The 27,129-nt window shown below is 35.5% G+C and overlaps 1 protein-coding gene across 3 annotated transcripts in view; it reads right to left on the reverse strand.

The window, feature by feature from the left end:
• LOC149566238 (Nucleotide/sugar transporter family protein) overlaps nucleotides 1-27,129 on the reverse strand; it is a 162,149-nt gene that overhangs the window by 41,354 nt on the left and 93,666 nt on the right. For 2 of the 3 annotated variants that reach the window (XM_089819654.1, XM_089819655.1), the window contains exons 6-9: nucleotides 9,932-9,999; nucleotides 8,559-8,675; nucleotides 7,761-7,945; nucleotides 7,411-7,497 (exon numbers count right to left, since the gene is read on the reverse strand). In XM_089819654.1, the coding sequence (XP_089675780.1) occupies nucleotides 7,411-7,497; nucleotides 7,761-7,945; nucleotides 8,559-8,675; nucleotides 9,932-9,999 (457 nt within the window). Of the gene's footprint in view, nucleotides 1-7,410; nucleotides 7,498-7,760; nucleotides 7,946-8,225; nucleotides 8,239-8,558; nucleotides 8,676-9,931; nucleotides 10,000-27,129 lie in introns of all 3 variants that reach the window. The other variant, XM_089819656.1, reaches the window with a different exon arrangement.

Here is a 27,129-nt window from a genome sequence, read left to right on the forward strand (position 1 = left end):
GATGAGCAAATGCCTAGGCAAAATGCCTACGAGCAAGAAGCCTAAAATAGAGACCCTGCTAGAGTTGGATGAGAAAAAAGGCATTGGATAGCAAATGTGTATAAGCCCACAATGGATAATGATCTTGTTACTATTATGCCTCAAGATTATACTGTGGAGAAGACTATCCTTGGACCTACACCCAAAGCCGCTGACATGAAAATCTTCAATATCAGCAATGCAAGAGTTGCAAACAGGATCTGGAAAGATTGGAAGGATAAGAAAGAGTCAAAACATTCTATGCAACCGATGGTCAAATATATCCACGCGCTATAGAATACTGACGCTGAAACATTGTCGAAAGCTCTCCGTGGTTGACGTTACCTCTCCAACCAATCAGAATTCAATCAAATAGGTAAAAAGGGATAGATTAGTCCAATGTGCATTCGATGAATGGATTGATTCTATAATCTCTTGTGAAGTTAACTTTATTTCTTGTCTCATTGGAATGAAGATGAAGGCTAATAAGGTGGTGATTGATCTGGAGTCGAAGCTAAACGTTTGGGAAGTAGAGAAGGAGAAATGGGATGAATTTATCATCCATATCATTGAGATTCAAGAGTACAGGGTAGATAAGTGTCTAATGGATAAACCAAACATCAAAACAGACACTAACTTCCTATTTATATCCAAAGAAAACTTGGAATGGAGGAACGTAGTGATCGAGCAAAGTTTGGATGAATGCTCTAAGATGTTGAAAGAATTGGAATGCCTAAAACAAATTATGAGCAATGACATCAAGTGCATTAATATCGGTATCATGGAGAATGAGGACAGGCTAGATAAGGACTTGAAAGACATTGGATCAGCCTACTGAGACAAATTGAAGGCTATGAAAGAGGCCAAGGAGGTCTCAGATAAGAATTTCACAACTACAGCCCAAGTAGACTCCATGATGATCATCTATGACGATCATTTGGTAGCTCAGGATAGGAAATTGGAACATGCTCACAAGATTATAACCATGTGGCAATTAAGGCTGGAGCAGTTGGTCATGCCTTGGTAGAAAGAATTGATCAAGTTCATGGCTGTTTAGAAGCAATGGAAAGAGGTTGGAGGAGGGCTTCCTACAAGCCACGTGCAAAACCAAGACGTTGCCAACTCAGTTGGAAATTAGATAGGCTTAGGGGCCTCGAGCCAATAGTCTTACTCTTTTTGTTTTTAAAAAAAAGACTATAGTCAATTCAAATAAGTCCCTAGGAGAGTTAGTTTTCGAAACTACTTTTGGGGACCTATGTGGCTATTTATATTTGAAAAACTTTGATGGGGTCAGCTCTTGTGATATAGACACTCTATTTTGGTTTTGAAATTACTTTGAAAGCATCTACTATATTTTACTATTATATTTTCATGTTGAATAGAGAAAGATATTAAGGTTTTTTGGCTGGTTATTTTGCATATGAATCTTATGGTTCTCTTTGGTGTCAGATGAATTTCTTGTAGAATATAATCTTATGCTTGCAATGATCATAATTTGCTATCAAAACGAGCAGTTAATATAACTTTTTCCTTATTCGAGTTTTTTGATCAATCCCTTGTATTTATGCTGAGTGTAAGTCTTAAGGCTTGTGTTGGCATTGATATTTTGAAGAATCTACAACGTTTTTTTTATATTTATGGAAGAATGTTTTAATGCCTTTGATACTTTCCAATTAAAAGTATGTGCATAGCTATTCTTTGTTAATAAAGGTTTTAATTGAACAATCATTTAAGAAGGGAGCTACACCTTTAAATGCAAAGTTCACTTTCCAAGAACTCAATTGTTGTGAATTTGTCTTTCCTCTAAGAAATTCTAGTTTCAAAATTAGTTATTTCAAACGAAGGGAAATATTGTTCACTAACACATGTAAAAGGGCTTAGACTAACTTCATTTAACAATCAAGAAATGAGAAAAACATCACTTAACAACTTGAGACAAACATGAATGAACCATATCTTCAATAAAATCAAATTTTATTTCTCCAAGTCTTACAACAATGTCTTCTCCTTCTCCTTTCCTACTACTTTAAGGAGAAAGAGCTTTTTACTTCTAAAGGGCTACCTATTATTATTACAAATGATAAGGCATGGCCTTTTATAGAGCACCTTCCAAAAAATGAATGACCAAGACTGATTTGAAATCAAGCACCAAATTTACAACATGGAACCCTAATTATGGTTCTACTATAAAATAGCTTTTGTGGCATAAATAAGTGGAGCCAAGTGGACCAATGAGAAAACAACATGTCCACTGGCAAGAAAGTGGAGTCAAGTAGACCAATGAGGAAACAGCATGCCAATAAGCATTCAATAACTCATTCCTCAAAATAGTTTGTTCTTTATTCCTCTCTATGAATGTAGTGAATTTGGACATATCAACTTTAAGACCTTTGATTAGTAGATGAAGATGATTGGGTGCTATGTCAACATGTTGGGTGCCATGTCAACTTGGTAACTAATCACAAGAAATATTTTATGGCTGCATTATTTCATCAACAAGGTTCTTCTACGCTAAACTCTTGTAAAAATATCTTTCCAGTCCCATAGACCTTTTTGTGGTCTTCTGTTGGACATTAATATCATTATCTTATCTCATCTCCTTGATCATTTCCTTCCTTCCATGCACTTGCTAACGAATTCACCTTCTTAAAATGGACTGAATTCCCTTAAAGATTTTGTCAATTTGGAATTTATTGATCAAAACTCTTAGGCTATGGTCTTGGATTTCTAGGGGAAATTCAAGATGTTGCATTCTTCATTCTACATTCATACTTGAACTTTGATCTTTAGGGTCTTGGACCTTAAATGCCTTGAACTGCATTGTTTGGAACTTGCACGTCTTTCCCCCTAGATTTCCATGTTTCCTGATGTCACAATGCTGTCTTTAGATTGGATGGATGAATCCTCGATGTTTTAACATTATCTGACTTGTCAAGAATGTCATGTTTTACCAAAACATTTCCTTAGGAACTTCAATTTTATATCTCAAGTCAATTCTCTTCCATGGGCACATTTGAGATCTAAAGAAGGAATTTCCACTTCATTGCTATAGACAAGTTTCAGCATGATCCATGTTTTGAAAGCTTGAAAACATATCAAAGGAAGAGGAAGAATTTATCCATACTTAGCCAATTCTTTTTATTTTTCATGTCATTAAATGCCTGGGTGCACTTTGGAGGTAGAGGATTTTTCCTTGTCATTGCCAAATTTTGAATGTTATGTCACCTTGAGCAAATTTGAACACTGTAGGAGAAATTTTGGATTGATTTGAAAAATTCCTTGAGTATGGGGAATTAGCACCCTTGAGTGCATTTTAGCCATGAAGATGTGTAATGAGCCATGTGGCTCTCAAACAATTTGTGCTCAAGAATTGATTTTCTTTTTTGTTTTTGAGGTTTTGCAGCTTTTTATACAACAATATAGCAGCAAAATAAAAGATATTGCAATAGCAATTTCAACTCAAATATTTGGTTATTACATAAGGAATATACAATTGAAAATTCCATATTTTAATATCATCTTAAATACTGAGTATATTCACAAAATACCAACAACCTAATTGATAAAATATCCTCTATTATCTAAATCAACAATACTCAGAAAAAATAGAAATTACAATCCATGAAATTATAGGTAAGGCGTGCCATGAAACCCTCTAAAATGAAGACTAGCAGTAGCAAAAGAATTCTTCAACAAACAAATGCAAGTGTAGATATGGAAAACACTCCTCCCAAAGTGCAGATAGAAACTAACGCCTATCAGCAAATATAAATGGGCACTCAACCAACTCCATATTAACCAGCACACAACCGCTTCTCAACAACAGTAAATAACAGTATGAAAAGACGTGAAAATCTAGATTCCCAACACTATTGTATCTCTCAACTACAGTGTATATAGCAATGGAGATGAAGAATAATTCCTAGATATTTATTTTGCAATACCTCGGCTATGAATTACTATGAACTTCTCAGAAACAAACCGTTATACTTCAGCAAGGGCACAAAATTCATCAAACTCAAAAACTCTTCACAAGCAACAAAAGCAAATAATTAATTTGATGTTTTCCTCATCAAATGGTCTCATATTTATAATCTCCAAATGGCACAAGTTTCCCAAATAAACTCCACAACATTAAAATATAATAAAGTATCATTATAATATAATTTAAAAATTCCTTTTGGCTCCCAAAAATGACCTTTTCCACCATAACATAATATTTTGACACACAAGGCCACTGTTTCTTGTGCCTACAGTATAAAACTTTTCAACCTGGTTCCAACGAGCTATGATACTGAGGTGACCAATATACAACACCAACAAAAATAGCAACCTCAACATATTTAGAAGAATAATAACAATTTAACCATCATGCAAATACAACTAAAGAAGCATCAAAATCGAAATCTGACAACACTAGAGTGATCTTGATAATGAAAGACAATGAATTGACCTAACGGGGTGACTTACTATAGATAGACACTTCCTCCAAGATTCTTGGAGCCCAAACCAAAAGCTCAAAATAAAAATTGAGAGCATCACTCAACTCCTCTAACCCAATCGAGCTCATCGGAACCAGCCGTAGTAAGTCCCTCAAATGAAACCAAAAATCACTGTCGGCTACTGGAAAGCCTATAACCCCACAACTAAGACCCTCAAGTGCCACTATCAGCTCACGAGGGTCACGATGGTGAACTAACCAAGCCAACAACAGGAATGTGTTAAAAATGGGGACATTACAAGATGGATTTTTTACATATTTTGATGATTCCTTGGCACCTAGGAATTTGCGCTCCTAGACGCAAATGAGGTATGGTGGAGGAATTTTCCAACACTTAACCCATTTTTTCTAAATGTTCATGCTCTTTCACTTTTGGCACATTTGAGTAAAGAAATTTTTTTATGCTTTCTTGAGTGTAAAGGAGACATTGAGGAATCCAAAATTTTGGAAAAATTCCATGCACTCTAGGAATTCCCCTTCTTGGGAACAAATGGAGCATGGAGAAGGATTTTTCCAGTTTGAAGAAATTCCTTGCACTCTAGGAATTTCCCCTCTTAAGCGCATATGGAGCATGGAGAAGGATTTTTCCATTTTGAATAAATTCCTTGCCCTCTAGGAATTCTTGCTTTTGGCCGCAAATGAAACATGAAGAAGGATTTTCTCCACTTAGCCAAATTTTGATCATTTGCCTTAACTGTCCATACTTCATTCCTTTGGGCTCAGAACTAGATATTCTTTATTTCTATCTCAATTTTAGCTAATCTATTGCTAAAAATAGACCTAATGTTAAGTTTGTTTGAACACAAAAATAGGCCACTTAGAGACATAATGAAAATTACCAAAAATAAACTTATTAAAACTACATACTGCTAAAAATAGTAAGTTCTTCCAAACTAAAAATTAAGCCAATCAAGGACACGGTAAAATCTACTAGAAATGGAAATGACGAAAAATAACAAGTTCATCAAGACACTTAAAATTTCATTGGTAGACTTTGAAAGATCTATTTCATTTTCCAAACTTAAATTCCACTATCCCTCCAATTACAACTTCCTTTCTTAGGATCTGCAAGACAAAAACCTTAAAGGTGAATGACCCTTGATTCCATACTTAGCATAAATCATCAATGTATTCCAAGGGTTGAAAGATGACACTAACTACAAAAAGACTTGTCCTATTTGGCGAAAAAAGGGGATTCCCATTTGCAATGGGGCAATGTGTGGAAATGTCAACACAAGACCCAGTCTCAATTCCCACCAACATGGACACCTTGTAGTGGCCATGAGGACACCTAGAGGTAAAGAGTGCACTTATGGTAATGCATGGACCAAGGCTCGATGCTATGTTTTGGCAAGGAGGCAGCTTGAGGCATGGTTATGACCATTTTGTGGATGCAAGGCAACCCCCATGTCTTCTATAATCTCTTTGGCAAAATTACCACATAGATTTTTTTTGTTCATTGCATAATGCTATGGTATTGAGGTGGCATTATTGTTTTAAGCACCCAAGTTTAAGCCCTCACCGTCCAACACACTCCAAGGCTTTGTTCGAAAAAACTAAATTCACAGAATCAATGGAAGAAACTCAAGAAAACTGTCTAAATGAAAAAGGCACATAAACTCAGCCTCTTTAAGCACAAGATTAATACATGTTCAAACACAAATAGAAATGTAAGTAATAGCAAGACAGGTGTTGTATAAGTGATATTTAAGACCTTAGATACTAATTCTCTCCCAAAAACTTTGGGTGCTAATGCTGGTGTGTAAGGATGCGCTAGTGCTTTTGGATGTTGCACTAGTGCATCCAAGAAGCATGTCCAGCAACAGTGGATGTGCTTAGGATGCTTCCAAGAGCACCCAGGCGCATCTGGAGAGCACCCATGACTTTTTCAAGGCCCAGTCACTTAAGTGACTTTAAAAAGCATGTGTTAATTGATTTTTTTAATTCTATTTTTGCTCCTTAACCTTAAAACAGCCCTAAAAGACGCTATTCATTGCTCATTCTTCTGATTTTGTTTGCAGCTGGGGTCTCTTCTTATTTCAATTTGAACTATCAATGGTGAAGTATCACACTATGGAATGGTTTATTTTTGTATATTTCTTGCATTTCTTTGCATACATAAATTAAATACATAAAAAATCAAAAAAAAAAAATCACGCATTAGCACCCCACACCTGCATCAGCATCAGGACCAGCATCAGTAACTTAGCTCAAAACAAAAGAATCACAAACTGCTTTGGCATGTGCAAGGGATCTTAAAACATCTAATGAGTTTTTTTGACCATGTAGGTAGTAAAAGAACCACAAACTGCATTGCTAGATGCAAGAACCTTAAACTATTGAAGAGTTTTGTTGTCTGCATAGGTGTTGAGCTTAAAAAAGTAAAGATGAGTCCATAGATTGGAAAGGTCTACTTGTCTCAGTACATAAATCAATCAAATTCATGCAAATAAAAGAAAATTTGGCCAGATTCAGGGATGATAACATAGTTAAAAACAAGAAATAAAACAATGAGAGGAAGTTCTGATAAATAAAGTTCAAATCAAAAGAGTTCAACAAAGAAATCCTTAAAATGGATTTTGTTATGAGGCACATGTCCCAGCGCAGCAAATCATTAGTATTTGGGAAGGCTCTTCATCAATGGCATGAATGCATTTGTCTAGAGAAACTTTTATGATGACATATGAATCTCCCAGAGCTTGAGAAGGGAGCCTCCCAAGCTCACCAGGGAATCATCGACACTCACATGGGAAGTAAAATGTTTTTAGGTTTTTCTTGTTTACAGGTTTACAGCTGTTTACACGCATAATAAGTAGAATATTGTCATAGAAGGAAAGTTCTATAATCCATTCAGAAAAAAATGGAATAGAGATAAAAGTATAAGCAATTACCACAATAGTGACAACTTCCTTGACTATGCCTGCTACAGTAAATGTCACTGCACTAGTAGCTGATATAAGAAGATATTCGGTTAACACCTGAAAAAAGTTGCAAATAAGACCACAATATGTTTCAAAAACTTAAAATCAAAACTAAATGAAAGCTGAAAAAAAGAAAGAGAAGAAAATAAGCGAAAGATATGTAGTATTCCTTATTCTGAAAGAAAAATCCTACTCTATGAATCCATTTACCAATTCTATCCAGTTTCCAAAGCAATAGAAATGAATTTTCTTATCTATTCATAATCTATATTACGTCTCCATTCATAAGATATAAAAACTTGGAATACTATTTATCATACCATAAAAAATGCAAGTGATCCTCCAAGAAGCATGAGTAAAGAACTCTGAAAAAGATGATGATGAGTATCGAAGTAGCGAGTCTTAGAAAGACTTGACCAAGGTTCAGTTATTAAAGAAAAAATAGCTGTTATCAATGCCATAACTGGTGTGAGGTAACTCATCACAGCAAAGGGATTTGTTAAGCCTGAAATATAACAATAAGAAACATGAATCAGAGTTATTATTGGATTTGTTTTAAAAACAAGCAATACACATGAGTCCTATCAAAATATAGGAATAAGGTAACATCATCAGCTCATGAAGAGGCATTTACCAATTTAATCAAAAGGATAGAAACAAATAACAGTTTTACTTTTCTTACACTATGAGAGGAATTCGCAATAGGAACATAGCTCTAACAATATTCTTTAATTTTATATTTTATATTCATACATAGAAAAGGTGCTCTGGATAAAATCACTCACCATATTCTTCTTTCTTACATTTGAAAGCACGTCAAGTCCCACATAGCCACATGGAAAATGTGTCACAGCATGTATCAGTTGCCAGATACAGAAAACCAAGGCATGCTTACAAGCACGATTGGTAAATGCAGAATTGATAAATGAAAAGTAAGTGTAAAAGGTGGCCTTCTAGATACACACACCAATAGCAATGATAGTAAGAAGTGCAAAACAACCAATGATGCCTGAACTACCAAAGGATAATTTTAAAATCATGCAACATAATGTTAAAAAATAGTAGAAACCAAATCTGAAAAGACATGCAAAAGTTGAGAAAACAAAGAACTTGGAAACAAGTATTTATATATACCTGCAAAAGAATTTGTGTGACAGTCCATCGGAAACCTGACATCAAAGCAGCAAGCATAACAAAGGCGAAGCCCCAAAAATTAAATTCCGTTGATTTTGCAACTACAAGTTCAGAACACAACGACCATTAGCCAAGTCCAATCTGGCTACTCAAACTACTGACAAATGATACTCAAATCTGCTAACTTTTCTCTATATCATTATTTATATACTATGTACAGGATTTGTCCAGAACTGAATCCATTTGCAGTTCCTAAGTTGCTTAAAATGTCAAAAAATAGGGTTACCAAATCAAAGGATTTTTATTCTGGGTGTCCCCTCAACTTTTTTGTATTTTTTTCAGATTTTTGTTTTGTGTTTCCATTTTTTTATTTTCAAACCATTTGGGGTTTTGCTCTTTTTCAAGTTGTTTTTGTGCCACTTAGCACCTAGACCACATTCCCAACATTTTCAAGTGAGAAAATAACTATACCAACAAATTCCAAGAAACACCTTCATGTGTTCCAAGATCTAAAAATGGCTTTTGGGAAACCACTCATTTCAAGAAATTAGCTGGCAATTATATTCTAGAAACATCTGCAGACAGAGGGAAGGAATAGAGGAAGGGGACCACAAACTGTGTAAGCCATTAACCTGCACTGAGATTTCTTTTTTTGTTCTTTTGAAACATCAAAGGGATGATTACAGCATCTATACTGCAAGGTTTAGAGAAAATATTTCTAATCTATCGAGTGTATAATGCAATCAACACACAGAGAAAAAGAGAATTACTAATGTTGAAATGAAGTCAGCATATTTACTCTGATTGTTGACTAGTTCAAAATTTTCTTTCTAAGGATTCTTAAAATACATGACAGATGACATGAGAAAAAGTCTTTTGATCGGTACAAAGCAGAACATTATCATTTATATTCTCAGAATATTGTATAAAACCTTGCTGAATAGCCAAAATAGAATAGTAACTTCAGTTCAAAAAGGCAATTTATTTACATCAAAAGCCTGATCATCTCTACAAAATTTATTTCAAATAACCATGTTTGTGCTTAAGAATCTACACTATAATATTTTCAAGCTTTCTTAATATTAAAATTTGAGATTTCATGCTAACAACATTGAGTATGTATAAGGAATGCCAAGACTCTTCTCTGAATATTTTAGTGGTTGCCCACAATAGTCAAATTTAGCCTCTCGGAGTGAAAACTGTAGCTCTAAATGGGTGCTCATGAGGATACAGCATTACTTGAGTCAAATATTTAGTGCATTCAAATTCTCCAGCCTAATTTGAAAAGCAAACCTGTTTGACGATAAAAGAAAATTTCAAATGATACAACCAAACATTTTAAGAGAGAAAATATTACCTGTCAGCATAACTCCAAATGATATGACAAATATGATTCCTAGAAGTTTAAAACTTGGAGTCTCCAACCTGCCAAGGAAGACCTAGTTGTGAATATAAATTATAATTCATTGGAAAAAGATCTTACTGACTAAATTTATCGTTAATTACAAAATTCTGAAATACCGCATTGCTTATTCAATAGTACAACCTTTTCATATGTAAAATAAAAGGTGAGGAACAAAGTAAATTCAAGTGAGTTGCAATTTGTAACAACCCTTGATGTCAAACCAAAAAGTAGAACGTGGCAGTCTGCGGCTCATAATTAAGGGTTATTTGTTGAAGCCCAAAGAAAACATGAAAGAATTCCCCAATCTTAGATTAAAAACTTAAAAAGTAAATAAAGATTTCCACTATGCTCAAAAAAATATGTTTGACTCATAAATATGTTAATTCATCTATTTGAGAACCATGAAATAAAATGAGTTGACAAAGCATTTGGTAGTAACATATTCAGCTCCAACTTTGTGCATCCATTGCATGACACGTCCCTAAAGAAATATACAAATGCAAACTATGCATTCTATAAACATATTAACATGATCAGTTAAAAAAAAAAATTAACAACAATTATGAATCGCATACAAGTTAAACCAAATCAGCAAGAAAGGTCAGCCTGCCTCACATGGACAATGAAATCATCCTCGCCAATGCAAGGACAATGTTGGTGAATTAACTTGTACATGGCTATCCTGGTCAAATGACTTCTAAAATATGGTAATCCACTAGTTAGCTTGCTCAGAAAGTCACTGTTGCTAGGTCTGATAGGTTTGAGTTTTCACCAAACTGTCATAATGCACACTTGCATTCCCCAAAATTTAAAATAGCGAGATGAGTAAGCTGAGGAGTAAGACGAGGACTCGTCCCTCCTTCAAAACCCACATGCACCCGGTTGGGGGACATGGTGTTCCCAAGTCCCCCCACCACCACCTTTGCACCACCATCTCACCTCTGGGGTTTTCTGCAAGAAAAAGTTGCAGCAGCAGCACTTGCGATAGAAAGTGGGTTTATTGGCTACCGTAAAGGTCATTACTACACGCACACACACTACATATGCATATTTATGAATGTATGTATATGATTTTGTACTTGTTTTGATATCATGCTACTCACGGTAATCATCTTATTATAGTTTTCATATTCATGTTTCAATTTTGCTATGTTCAAGTATTTGCTATTAAAATTTATTAGTTCTTGTATTATTAATATTATACATCATTCCAATATAACCAAAGCTATCCAAGGATGTGTCCCCAATCTAATTTCCTATGTCCTAGTACTAGAGACATTTCTGGGATTTGGGGATGATTAGAGGACATCCCCACACCATCGATTTTTTAAAATTTGGTGGGGACATCCCAGAAACTTGGGGAAATCATCCAAAAAGGGGAGCGGCTGGAAGTCTTGGGACGTTGTAGCCGTCCCCCAACCATACCAAGGACGGTCATCTGTTCCCAATGTTTTACACACAAAAAAGTCAAAAAAAATGCCAATTTGTTTTTCCCTACGGGGGATCGGTTCGTGGGCCCCACCTTCTTACATGCCCTAAAAAGCCAAAAATGTGCCTTATACTTTCATTTCTCCATTTGTTATACATGCATAGAATTTTCAAGTGTTTTACTTCTACTCTCGCATTGACAGCAGCAGCGAGATTAAAATTAACTCAAGAAGGTTAAAATACAAATACAAATGTGAATTCAATGATAGTAGATTTGGAGATGGGACAAGAATTTAAAATGATAATCAATTTAAACAAGCTAAAACAAATGACAGTCACAACATTAATCTCTTAATACAATAATAGACCCATCTTTGCAATCACATAAACATTAGTAGACCAAGATGTTGGTCATCGTAGGCTCTCATGAGCCAGAATTGATTCTTTTCAAACCTACCCGTTCAATACTTGCTGCTTCAACCAGGCCTATTTTAAGTTCTTTTGTCCCTGTCTGCCTCTAGATAACTCTAATTCTGATGCAGAATTGGCTGAATCAGAATAGCATCAGCAGTGTGCCTTTTTTTTATGTATTTTGATTTTTATGTTGAACATGAAACTATATGGCCTCACTTAGCCTTTGGGCATTTTGGTTTTATATATTAAAGTTATTTATATATTTTTTTGTCATCACATGCATATATGATATTGACAATGAAGACTGGAATCCAATTTTCAAATTTTGAATGCATATAGCGTTTTGAAACAATGAAATATTGTAAACTTGTATGTTAAGATTCTATGGTGTTTAAATGGCATGCTTTATCTATATTTTCATATGAATGTCATGTATATTTGCAAATTTTCCCATATATTTTAAGATTTCCCTATATTTTCTATGGCCGTCCCCTTTGTCATCCCCTTGCCATCCCCAACCTTGCAAAAACGATTGTCCTCTTGGAAACTCGTTCCCCAAGCCCCTGTCATCCCCATGCCCGAAACTAGGGGTAACACTGGTTAATCATTATGTCTCTTGCATTTTTCATTATAAAATCAACAAATGGAACATCAAAATGGCCTAAAACTGCGATGTTTTCCTTTTCTATATATTGTTTATTGTTAGTCAGTTGCTTTTCTGCTGACATTTTTTTGGTAATTGGGATTTAGGAGCCCTAAAAAACTTATTTGCCCTTTGATCAAAACTAGATATTCAACCATAGCATATTATAAATGAACAAGATCAATGTTCGTGAATTAAGTAATGAGATGTCCATATTAATCATGGATTGTATATTTAAAAATGGATAGATACTACAACATTAAGCATTGCATACTTAATAAACAAACCAAATTGAATATCATGCCCATCAAAATGTACCATGGTGACTCCAGTAAATTGTACAGCTCTGATTATAAGTATTCCTTTTCATTAAAAAAGTAATTCAATGTAGTGTCCCCTATTACGGTTTTACATAAAAATCACACAATTAAATCATTTCACATTTATAAGCTTCTCAACAATTTAAGTTTATGAGTAAAAAGTAATTATATACCCAAGTGTTATTAATTGGTCCATGGATTCGAGGGTATAGACGTTATCCAAGTTGCCTAGATACCATCTCTAGAACCCCTCAAAGTTTACAAGTCCAAGCCCATTTCACAAAGATTTACAAAATGCTGACCCCTACCCTCTATTGGGATAGATCTAGAGATTAGGTTTATACTAGCTCCTCCTTAGTAACATCATAGACTTTACCAGAGATCAAATAATAGTAACATTGGAGATAATTTAATAATCATATGTGATGGTAATAGAGAGTTAAATCTATTCACAACAATATGAGAGCTAACCTGATAACTAATACTAATCTCATTATTATTATATATACTTAAATTCTATTATCTTTCTTAGTAGTAATATTTGCAATTGTATTTTCAAAACCAAACAATACGACGAATATACTTTCACTATCCTTTCATATTAATATTAGGTAAGGTGTCTAATAATCTTCCCATTATAAATATGCTTTATAAACTTCCTCACATTTAAAGTGAGATATTGATGCATTATATCTTACCCTTAATTAACATAAATGCCCAAGCGGTAGTGGTGGCCCGTGTACGATCCTGTGTGATTGGCCTTATTTCCCCTTCCGTGGAGTCCACATGGGAGCGTCTATGGATAAGTAATAGTTGATCTGAATTCAAACAGTTAATCTGCTTTCACCTTCGATGGCGAAGGCCATGTGTAAATGGCTTAAAAACAATGGGTCAAACCTGTGGGATTCACCCTTTTCATATATTTCTTCCTTTGATAATTTTTCCCTTACCGAGAATGTGGGATCTGAGCCCTTTTTGTATTATATAATGCTTTTCAATATTTTTTTGAATGATCCCCCTGTAATGCCATGTGCACCATATATATATATATATATATATATATATATATGTTTGTGATGCATTATTTGGGTGGAGTTCGGTTCGTAAGCCCGCCCCCCTTAGGTTATCATATTAATTTATATTTGTTTATTTTTCATTAGTTTAAAATTTATTAATTATATATATATATATATATATATATATATATATATATATATATATATATATAATCATTTAGTAACATAATTACATAACTGATATTTAGTTATGTGATAAATTTATTATTTGATAAACTAATAATTTATTTAATTGATTCAATCATAGATGGAAAACTCGCCAAGTACTCGGCGAGTTTTTAAAACTTGCTGAGTTTCCTAGCTCGGCGAGTTTTTCACCAGTTAACTCGCTGACTTAAAAACTCGGTAGTCTGGTAAAAACTCGCCGAGTATTCGGCGAGTAATCGTAAAAAACTCGGCGAGTTTTTCATAAAAACTCGCGATTTACTGGTGAGATTTTTGCCCGCGGCCTATGACGGATTAAAGCAGTAGTGAATGTGTTTTTTCTCATTCTTTCTTGTATTTGCATTGTTTAGAGCCTTGAGGAGTGAAGAGAAGAAGGTTTGGAGGCATTCTTGGCTGATTGCAAGTGATTCAAGACGGATTTGAGTGGATTGTAGAGGATTCTAACCGATTTTAGAAGACAAATTTCTTTCCAAGTATGTTCATCTTATCATAGTTTGAAAACTTTTTATAGTTTTATAACAAATGTTCTTTTGTTTTTGTTGTTGTTTGTAAATGTTTTCAAATCATTTAAAATCATTTTGAATCATTTGAAACCCTAGCTTCTAAGGATATGGTTGAAGTTTGTTGTTTGCTAAGAATATGGTTGAAGTTTGAACTTGAAGTTTGAAACTTTGAATCATTTGAAACCCTAGCTTCTAAGTTCTAACTTTGTTTATTCATTTTTCTATATATTTATGTGTAGGGCAGCGGTCAACCATTAAAAAAATGACAAACCCGCAAGAAGAGTGGCCACAAACACCATGCCCATCTGGATATATAGGCACTCGGCCTAAAAATGCAAGAGATAAGGCATGGCGGTATGCCTATGAAGCTCCAAGTCCAAATGATATTGGGAAGGTGATATGCATTCCTTGTGAGAGAATTATTCTGGAGGCATAAACCGCCTCAAATACCACCTTGCAAGCATAAAGAAACATGACTCAAATCCTTGTCTCAAGGTAACTGATGAAGAAAAAAAATTCATCCATGCCCTACTTGCAGCTGCTGAAGAGAAAAAATTGAATAGGTAGAGGGCAAAATTAGCTATGAAGGCAGCCATAGCTGAATCTGAAGGAGCTCCTTTTGATATGCAAGAGGAAGAAGAAGCACTTGAGAACATACCAGGATCTTTTCGTGGCCCACGGATCCGCAAACAAAATTTCTCTTTTACCGTTTCCACTTCTTCTACATCTCCTACTTCTTCATCATCACCATCTGGATCCCCATCAGGGATAGGTGGTTATTTTGTGCCCAGGAACACACCTGGAGCACAGCCATCATTAGAGGGCACTGCATGGTTTAAGGAGGTGCATGAGCAAACTGATATTGCAACAGCTGATTTTTGGTTTTTTAACAATATCTCAATGAATGCCGCTGATAGTCCCTATTGGGTCAATATGGTGAATGCAATGACAATATTAGGCAAAGGGTACAAGCCGCCTAATCGAAAGGATATGAGTGGAAGTTTAGTATTTTACTATTTAGTAATTGTAAATAATTGTGATTCACTTTAGTTCATTGTTATATTTTAAATCTTAATTGTTATAACTTATTTCCTAATTTTTTACTAACACTTACACTTTATTTAATATTACACCTAAATTTTGTAGGTTGCTTGACAAAGCGGTTGGTAGGGCAACATTGTTGATAGAAGACCAAAAGAAAGAGTGGAAGAAGTATGGCTGCACCATTTTATCTGATGGGTGGACAGATGGAAGAAGTAGAACCATTATTAACTTCTTCATTGCTTGCAAAGACGATGTGATGTTTTCAAAATCTGTCGATGCCTCCAACAAGTGAAAAATGCAGCCACATTGGCTTTAATGTTGGAGAATGTTGTCATGGAGGTGGGAATAGAGAATGTGGTGCAAATAATCACAGATAATGCAGCAGCATATGTGGCAGCAGGTAGATTTAATTTTTTATATTTGAATCAATATGAATCATGAATGTAATGCTATGGTATTATTCAATTTAGATTTGATGTAATTTGTAAATACTAAATATGGAAAGTTTGTTACTGATTATTGATTTTTTGCTAATCTTTTAGGTAGAATCCTCCAAGAGAGGCATCCCATACTTTTCTGGTCACCTTGTGCAGCACATGTCTTTGACCTTCTTTTGGAGGACATAGGAAAACTTGATTGGGTGAGTCCAGTTGTGGAAGATGCTAGGCGAGTCACGAAATATATCTATAATCACCCATGGGTTCTCAGTTTGATGAGAAAAGCCACTAAAGGCAAAGATTTGATGAGACCTGCTATGACAAGGTTTGCAACGGTCTTCTTGACGTTGCAAAGTATTCTTGACCACATATTGGCTTTGAAGCAAATGTTTGTGTGTGCTGATTGGGTTGCTTCACCTTACTCAAAGAAGCCCGAAGGAGAGGCTGTGGCACGAATAGTCTTTGATGATAGCTTTTTTGCAAAGGCTAAGGAGATTGTGGAGGTAACTTCATTATATTTTTAGTTTATTCAAATTTCATTATCAATTCATAACTTACTATGTTATTAATAATTTGTATTTTTCAAATTTCAAATGTAGATGTCTCTACCCCTGGTTCTAGTCTTGCACACATGTGATGGGCAGCAATCCCCAATGGGAGGTCTTTATGAGGCCATGGATAGGGCGAAAGAGGCTGTTAGAAGTTGCTATCACGGGGATAGTCTCAGATTTGACCCCACTTGGGAAATAATTGATAGGAGGTGGAACAATATGCTCCACCAACCTATTCATGCAGCAGGCTACTTCCTCAATCCCAAATTCAGGTACTATGATAATTGATTGTCCTTGAAGTTGGGATTTTAATAAGTCTTTATTTTAATTTACTTTTTAAGGTTGTGTAGTAAGACTTGATATCAATTTCTATTTGTTTTAGGGCTGATGATTCCTACTCAGATCCTAATGGAGAGGTCATGAAAGGTCTCTCTAAATGCATTGAGAGAATGATATCAAGTGAAGAGGAGAGAGACCTTATTGTGACCGAACAACAAATCTATGTGGAATCAAGGGGTCCTTTGTTCTCTTCTATGCTAGCAAAGAGAGCAAGATCTACTCAAGCACCAGGTAAAGCGTCAAACTTTAAAACTTTTGCTAATTGATAAGTTGTGCTTCTGATTTTATTTTTTATTGCTTTATAACTTTTTTAATTTTGTTTTGCAAATGCTTGGTGGGCAAGTTGGGGTGGCAATACCCCCAATTTAAGGAAATTTGTTCTCAGAGTCCTATCCCAACCTTGTACCTCATCCCATTGTGAGCGCAATTGGAGCTTATTTGAGTCCATCCATACAAAGAAAAGAAACATAATGACTCAAAAACGGCTTAATGACCTTGTTTAAAAAAGGCACAGCTCTTAGAACTACCTAGTCCGCTTGATCTAGATGAGATAGATCCTTATTCTGATTGGACAGCACAGGAGCCAAGTCCATTGTTTACACCAGATGAGATCACTGATTTGGAGAGGCAGGCCATGGAGGGGGAGGCTAACACTGATTTTCAGTTCACTATGGATGACATTGAGGATGAGGACGAGGATGATGATGATTCAGGCGAGGATCAGGCATTACCATTAGGAGGAGATGCATCCTCTTCTAAGACGTCGAGCCAGTCAGTAGGGACGTCGAGCGAGGGGGCACAGCCACAGAGTTCACAATCACGCAGCTCACGCCTATCCCAGTGCGGGGCACTTCTTCTAGGACTAGACCCCCTCGCTTTCCTACTAGTGCAAGTGGAAAGAGGAAGATGTGATTGACATTGTCACATTGTATTGATGTATTTAGACTTGTATTATTTACTTCTAGTTTGACAAATTGAAACTATTTAGTAATTTACTATTTCGCTTCCGACCATGAGCATTCTGCATGAGAATGCAATTTTGTACGCATTATGCATTTATATATATCTAAACTTTCTTTCTTTCTTTTGTATTGTCTTTAATTAACTTATTAGATGCATCTTCTCATTAAATTTTGCAAAATAAATGTATTTTTAATTAAATTCCAGCGGTTTTTTAGGTTTCCGAGTTTTCCCCGAGTTTTTTTTTTTAAATTGCCGAGTTTTTCCCGATTAAACTTTTGGGGGGCTTGGCAAGTTTTTGCATTTGACGAGTTTTCCAACTATGGATTCAATAATTGAATCATTTAATTATTTAGTAAATTATTTATTAAATGTTCATTTAGTAATATAATTACATTACTGAAATTTAGTTATGTAATAAATTTATTATTTGATAAACTAATAATTTATTTAATTGAAACATTTAATTATTTAGTAAATTACTTATTGAATGTTTTACAAATCAGAATATCAATTTTTTTTTAAGTATTGAAGGGGGATATTACATTCAGCCCATTAGCAATATCATGCCCAACATGAGGTTTTGGCCTGCATAACATCAAGGATGAGTTTTGTGCACTTGACCAAGATCTCTCATACCTTATCTTCAGTCAACCTTAGAAGCCCATGGTGAGAAGTCTACAACACCAGCATTGTATCATTCAGTTTTAACATTGAGGAAACCTGTAAAGCTTATCTTGTCCCAAAATATCCTAACCATTGGGCAAGTATCAAATCAAAACACAAGACCACCTCACTTATCGTCCATTATTGCTGTCCAAGAAAGATTAATCCTAGCAAACCATGTAAGACATCAAGTTCACACTGGTGAGTGTAAATAAGTCTTTCCAAGTTCCTCCATCATGCATTTTTTCCCTCAAACCATAGATGAACTATTCGCAAGTACTTGACAAGTTGCCAAGTACTGGATGTAATTTTTACCATCAAGTTTTCAGTGTTTTAATCTGTGACTCTCTTGCACCAAGTTTTACATGGCTAGTAAGCAAGTACTCAGCAAGTCCAAGTGTTAAACTCAGCCTGAACAAATATACACTCCAGATGCAAGAAAAATGGGGAGAAAAACATAATTTTCACACTGAAAAAATGGGTATTGACCAAAACTATGTACCTAAGAGTTTAAAAGCAAGATAAAATCCATTTAATATTAATGATATTATAACCAAATGCCAATCTCTAGAGACTCTAGAGACTATCTTCAATGAAAGTACGGTGCACTTGTCTATTGCTTCCAAAATAAGTAATTTAATCATTAAACCTAGTTTGTGTTGTGAGAGGAGATCAATAAATCCTTGAACATTTTGTCTATTATCCAAAACATAGTCTGCATACTCAAACTCAACAAAACAAAAGGAATACTAAAATCTATGCCTTTTTCTATTGAAACACTTTGCCAATGTTTTATAGACTCATTTGTATTTTATATCTTTCACAAACTTTGTGCTTTTTGAAGAAATCTTAGAATTTTTTAAATATTGTCGAGTTTTGTAAAGTTTTTCCACAAAGGAATATTATTGGTCTGTTGAGTTCAAGCTGATTCCTTGTAGGCAAAATGCTTAAATAAGCACTTCTAACTTGTTCATGTGATGAAATATGAAGCTAAAAATCGATAGGTAGAACTTAGAAGTAATCTGACTAGAAGGATGGAATGTTATTCTAGCTGCAAAAATAGGTGAATGGTATGATTGTTTTCTCACTTCGTTCGTGCAAAGGAGCAATCACAACTCCTACAAGTTGCTACAAGTTGTTCAATCCCTTCATTGTTTGGAAACCTCTTTTGTTACCTTTGTATTAATTGCTAGAATTTCACAGCACCGTATTCCAAATAAAACAATAAGTTTAGGCTATCCAAGGAGACTGCAAACTATTCTCCCAAAAAAACTGTTTCTATTGAGAACCAGATTGAGTGTAACTTCATCTAACTCAACATCTCTCCAAATGTCAATGCAAAAAAATGCATTTAAGAGCCTCGTGGAAGGCATATAAACAGAGCATCCTCCTTCTCTTCTATAACTCGTATAAGAAAATCCTTATGGCTTCTGCCCTTGATCTTCCCAAATTGATGTATCTTTGAAACCCTGTAAAGCAGCCAGCAGGAATTTTATAGAGCTTTAGATCAATCATCGCTATCATATTTAGGAGTTGTCTCAACAATCGTTGTCATGATTTATCTGCACTTTGAGCCTCCTGTTGTGCAGTTTCACGCCACCACCCCATTTAAAATGGGGAGCCCTGCCATTTATCTTTTTTGCACAGTCGGCTGCTAATGAGGTGCCAGAAATACTCCCAGCCCATCGGATTCTGATCAGGCAAAGGGTTTTAATTTTTTTAATCCTCCAGCACTACAAATTCCCGCACTCTCAAAGACTGGAAAATCTTCTCATATGTCGGATCCCACCGTGGGTAGAGGATTTTAACCTCTCACCCATCAAATTTCGCTATGGGTAGAGGTCTTTATCCTCTGGGCAACGTATCTTTCGCCCAGCGTTTCATGATGCCTTTGTATTATAAAGTCCCCTTAGGGAATAATGAGTCGAGGCGGGCCATGGGTGACGTGTGAGAGATATTTCTTTTTAAAAGTTAAGATAAAAAATTCCTCTATGGAGTGCAGATTCCACTCTCCATTGAGGATTTAATCGTCTCAACTTATATTCTGCTCCCTTTATAAATTTCAATTCTTTTGGGGAAAGTTAATCTTTGTTGAATTAAATTAATCTCTCAGCCCTGTTGACCTGTAGAGGCCCTCTTATTTTTCTAAGGATCTATTGCAAATGTATTAAGAACTGCCTTATTAGGTATGTGTTTTCCAAATGGCAGCAGTCTCTTATTTATAATGAGAAAAGGCTAAGAAGAGACATGTCTCTTCAACGGACATGTCTATTCATTAATTTGACAATTAATATAATAATAAATATAATCATAGTGTTATATATATATATATAACACACTATGATTATATTTATTATTATGATTGATATATATATATATATATATATATATATATATATATATATATATATAAATTTCTCTCATATAATAAACTTATATCTCATATGTAATTATATCTCATATATAATTATATATAGTCATAGGTTTATCCGACTAAAGCTACCAAACATCAACACTCACTCTTAGCTAGGGAGGATAAACACACGTATTACTCAATGCTCCACGGAGTTTCCGAGAAGGGGATGTGTTTCAAAGCCAAAATTGAGGGGACGGGACCTTAGCGGATGGTGATTAAAAACATAGGGGATTTTTTTTAATAGAGAGACAAAATTCAAGTATGCATATCATAACATTGATAAATCATTCACCATAGACATTTTTGAAGATCAATACATGGAAAATTATCAAATGACAAATATCAAGTACCTGCATTATAACATATCACATACATATGTAATAAAATCAAAATGCCCAAGTCTCCAAGTATTATGCATGAAATCATAATGGAATAAAGAGAAGTGCAACTAATATAGTAAGTAGTAAATAGAAATACTAAATGCAATCTTTCCTCACTACTGCTACTACTGTTGCTCTATGTTTTTTCCCTCTTAGCAAGTACATCATATCTTAAAATGAGTAGAAGAGTTAGTGTTTTAGTGTTTTAATGGACAAATATGGTTTGCACATTTTTATTATGTCTTTAAGACAATTACAAACCCACACAAAAAAGCAAAATTTATTGTTTTACCTTTACCCGACTAACTAGAAAAAAGAGGACAGCTAGAAGTTTTGAGGACAGCTAGGGGACGACTGACGGCAAAGCCGTCCCCGATACTGCTAGTCGTCCCCAAGTTTCCTACCCACTTTTTTTTGTCGTTTTGGGGATGTTTTCGAAGTTGGCAAAAGGGGGACAACTTTGGGAACGGCAAAAATTGGTCCCCACATCCCCATTTCGTTCCCGGGACGAGTACAAGCCAAAAAGCATAGGGGACGTATCCCCGTGGAACACAGGAATTACCTCAAAATAATATCAAGTTAGCAAGATTAAGGATATCTTTGATCAAAAGATATCCCTCATTTTGATATCAAGAGTATTGGCCTCTCAGAATATCAACATACGATATTCACCAAATACTCAATAAGGTTCAATATCACATCTGATATCATTAGTATTGGTCTCCCAGAATATATGATATTCACCAATTACTCAAAAATGTTTGATATCACATCTGATATCATGAGTATTGAACTCCTAGAATATCAATGATATTCACCAAATAGTAAAATGCTCTTTGAGTAATGCACTTCCAAAATGTTGAGATGCAAGATATTCACCAAATACTATGAGTAATGGCCATCTAGAACATCAAGTTGTGTGATATTCACCAATTACTCTGTGAGTAATGGTCTTCTACGACATAAAGATGCATGATATTCACCAAGTACTATGTGTAATGGCCTTCCAAAATATCAAAATGCATAACATTCACCATCTACTCAAAAAATGATTATAAGATATGTGCACTTGTATTCTCATAATGCTTACCATATAAACATCCAACATGCAAAGAATAATCTATCATGATCTACATAGATATCATAAGATATCGATCATAATAGAAATTTAAGTTATTGTAAGATTGTCACCTTTCAATAACTTTTGCAAATACAAGTGACATCATTTGAAAGTTGTCACTTCCTCATAATGTACACAGGGGGTAGGCCCATTAAAATCACAGTCACAAGGTCTATTCATGAATCACAGTCCTCTTTGCTACTACATTTTATCTAAGTTACCGAATTCGTGCATATACCCCCAAATCCGGATTCGGGTCTGACCCGCGCGTGGATACGTGAGGATCCAGGCAAGATCTGTAATATTGCCTGTGTATCCGTCAAGATCCGCAGCCCCTAGATCCTAACGGATCCACAGGCAGGATTACGAATCCTGCACGGATCCTCAAGGATCCAAGCGCCGATCCGCATGAATCTGTAGCAGGGCCCAATAAAACATGAAAAAAAGAGGGCCCAAGTTGATTTTTTTATGTTTTTTTTTCCCTAAACCCTAAAAATGACCCTCTAAGTCACAATGCAAGTTCATTTACTCTCTATTTTGCTCTTTCATACTTGCTAGTTTGAAGTAAAGTGTTTGGATTCGAAGGAGATTGGTTGTGGAGCTCCAAATACCTTGCAAGAAGTGTTAAAGGTATGCATTTCAACCATATTCTTGAGTTCTTTCATAGATTATTGATTTATTTTTAGTGTTCCAAATTTTCAAGGTTTTGTGTAAGTGTGAAGCATGGTTTTCTTTCTTTTTCTTTTTCTAGATTGCAAGAATAGAACAATGAGTAGTCAAGGCTCAGTGGGTGGGGGTGGGGCTGCATCACCAAGCTTCAAAATTGATAAGGGATAAATAGATAGATATATAAAATTTTAACGTCCGCAAGGCTAAAAATAGCCTATGGGACAGCAAGAGAACTTAAGCAAACTTAAGTAGCTCCATTCGTTTCTTGTGTAGGATGATGATGAGCCCACCCAATTACTCAATGTACTCTTCATTGAATAGGTTATGCCAAGAACTGTCACATATAGTATCCGCAAATTTATCTCTGTTGTCCTTGTAGGCCTCACATTCTAAAATAAAGTGTTGTTCAGTTTCCACTTTCCCAGAATTGCAGAATCTGCAAATTCTCTCTTCCCAAGCCTCCTTTGGCCTCTTCCAACACCCAGTCTCACAACGAAGTTGGTGAGAGTTGGTTCTTAGCTGAGCGATAAGAATTTTAGCCCTCCAAGAAATGTTGGCTCCTATGTACGCTTTTTGGATTTGATCACAAGTGGGGTTGAACTCATTTATATAATATATTTTCTTCCTCCCGATCTCACTTCCCCAATTTCTCTTGAAGAATTTCTCCATAACAAAGACCTTTATTTCTTTATTATTTGTGGGGCGCATATTGAATTGAATATTCCATTTACTCATCCATTTGATGTTTTGCTGCATCCATGTCCTTTTTCGCTTACATAGTGTATCAATAAAGACAACTTTAGGCCATCTATCCTCTTCCATTCTTTTGATTCTTTTTAGATAGCTTAAAAGGCGAATCATAGCAAGTGCCTCGATAGGAGCAGCCCCCATTTCACTTAGCATGATATCATATGGAATAGTGTTTTTTATTTTAAACTTGCTTGTGATCAAACACTTTTGGATTCCTTCGATTTGTTTCCATTGTGCTATAGTAGTGTTGCTGACCCATAATTCACACCTGTAAAGAATAACCAACAACACAAGAAGACCAAACAAGGTTTGAATAGTTTTCCAATCCCACAACTCTACTTTACGGCACCTATTCTGAAGAGCATAAAAAGCCTTCCACCCACCTAATGTCCTTTTATGCCTGCAACTAGAGCAGCTTAGTTTTTTGTTGAAATCGATGCCAAGGTATTTATACTCCGCAACTTCTTCAAGAACACTTCCATTGTAATAAAACTCATGTTGATGCTGTTTTTTATTATTAGAGAAAACCATAACCTTAGTCTTGTTGATATTGACCTGCATCCCCACCATTCTGCAAAAGCTCTCAAGAGGAGATAGATGATCTTGCAAACCACAGGCAGATTTAGCAATCAAAATGAGATCGTCCGCATATAGGAGCAACTTTATAACAAATTCACCTAGCTGAATGCAATCACCCTTTTACATGTTTAACCACTCTTCCAACTTGTCAATATATAAACCAAACAAAGTAGGAGATAAAGGGCAACCCTGCTTGACCCCGATATCACTCCTAAAACATTCTAAAATGCCATCTGAAGTTCTGATTTTGACTTTCACCTCTTCGTACATACTATGAACAACAGCTCTAAGATGCATAGGAATCCCCAATTCTTCCATTCTGAGCCAAAGCTTGTCTCTAGGAGCAGTGTCAAAAGCCTTTTTAAAGTCAACAAAGCAACAAAAAACCTCTTCTTTTTTCTCCCACTCTTTTTCAATAATGTGCCTCAGAATGACACAATGATCCACTGTCGAGTGCTTTGGCCTAAAACAAACTTTCCCTTTAGCACGTTTATGGTTTTCTTCTGCCCATTTGCTAATCCTAGTTTCTATCATGCTGCCAAAAAGTTTAGCAAAGAGGGGATTGATCATTATAGTCTTGTAGTTGGAGGGGTTGTTAACATCACCACTCTTAAAAGTGGTATCTCCTTTATGGAGACACACAAGAGTCGCATAATGTCCTGGAGATGGGGCATAGATATGGAAATGTAATTATTGCAACATACAACATAGAAGCTCCTATTCCTGAGTGAAACTACATTTATTGGGCCCTGTAGGTGAAGGAATTAACATGTGTCAGGGTAGTGATAAGAACGGAATACCAGCTGCACAAATAGCAACGTTAGCAAAAGAGCAAGAGGATGTTGATAGAGCAATTGCAAAAGCAAAACGTGGCGCTTCCAAAAGAACAAATACACCAACACCATCATTCGATTAAACAAACACAAGAACACATCCTTTTTTGCCTATGCCAACTACAAATGATGAAGATGAAGACCCATCTCCACTCACCCGCAAGAGAGGCCCACTAGATAGGGCATTCCAAAATGAAAAGAGAGACATTGCTGATCACAAAATTGGACGTTGTTTAATTGCAAATGGTGTTTCATTTAATTTTGTGAGATCACCTTATTTTAGGGAGATGGTGGAAGCAATAAATGATGCACCCCATGGTTACAAACCGCCTGGTTATGAGAAGTTGCGAACTACCATATTACATGATGAGAGGAAATATGTAGAGGCTCAACTTCAACCAATAAAAGATTTTTGGGTTTAATCGGGTGTGTCTATTATTTCGGATGGGTGGAAAGATTGTAGAAACCGTCCATTGATCAATGTTCTTGTTGTATGCCCTAAGGGGGCAATGTTCTTGAAGGCAGTTGATTGTGAAGGTCAAGTGAAAGATGCAAAATTTATTTCACACATTCTCATTAATGCCATAGAGTCAGTGGGTCCTGATAATGTTGTCCAAGTGGTCACGGACAGTGCAAAAGTTTGCAGGGCTGCAAGGATAATTGTAGAGTCTGGATATGATCATGTCTTTTGGACACCACGCACTGTCCACTCTCTCAATTTAGTGATGAAAGCAATTGGCACTGAAATAGATTTGGTGAAAAGGATATATGAGGAAGTTGAAGAGATTCAAATGTTTGTGACAAATCACCACATGTCACAAGCAATTTTTAGGAGTTTCTCGGACTTGGAGTTCTTTAAGGTAAATTTGTATATTTAATATATAACTGAATATTATTGGATTCCATAATTTTTGTTGTTGTTTACATTAACATGTTTTAATTTTTAAATGTATTACTAACTTGAGTTTAACATGTTCTTAGGTTGCTGAAACCCACTTTGCCTCTCACACAATCGTCTTGAGACAACTTGTGAAGGTAAAAGAAGCATTGAAACATATGGTCATTAGCCCCCAATGGGGCATTTGGAAGAATTCCAATACAGCAAGGGCCTTAAATGTGAGAAGAATGATACTAGATGTGGATTGGTGGTGTCTTGTGAGTTATGTGTTGGAAGTCACCAATCTAATAATGGCAATGCTTCGCTTCGCAGACAGTGATGAGCCATGCTTTGGGGATATTTATGATTCCATGGATAGTATGCTAGAAAAAATTAAAATGGTTAAGTTTTACGCTCTTTTACAACAATTTTTTATTTGAGAGATATCTAGATTCTAAAGTTTAAATTGCTATATTTACTAATTATAATTATTATTCATATTTCATATCCTAGGTCATACAGAGGAGGGAGAATGATCTAGAGGACACCCTTTACAAGAAGGTGGAAAAAATTGTTCATCATCGATAGAACAAGATGACCACACCTTTGCACCTCCTTGCATATCCCCGAGGTACTATAGTTCTTATCAAATGCTTGTTCATATTTTATCCAATGTTTGTGCTATTGATATTTGATAGTGTTCAATTGTCTTTTGTTATCCCCAGGTAATATAGTGCAGATGTACTTCGCCTTCCAGGTAGAGTGCCACCATTTAGAGATGCAGAGGTTGCAGATGGGTACAAGAGAGCACTAGTTAAGATATTCTGAGATCCAGAGATTGGGGCAATTGTGAGGAGTGAATTTGTTGCCTTCAACTCAGGTGAGGATTTCCACCCTATTGCCATAGCAGAACAAAACAGGATGGGTGCCATCAAATGGTGGTACCTTCATGGGCAAGCCTTCATGTACCTCCAACCTCT

This window comes from Cupressus sempervirens, chromosome 3 (assembly GCF_028749045.1).
Source record: "Cupressus sempervirens isolate cs-2001-9-10 chromosome 3, ASM2874904v1, whole genome shotgun sequence".
Taxonomy (NCBI): domain Eukaryota; kingdom Viridiplantae; phylum Streptophyta; class Pinopsida; order Cupressales; family Cupressaceae; genus Cupressus; species Cupressus sempervirens.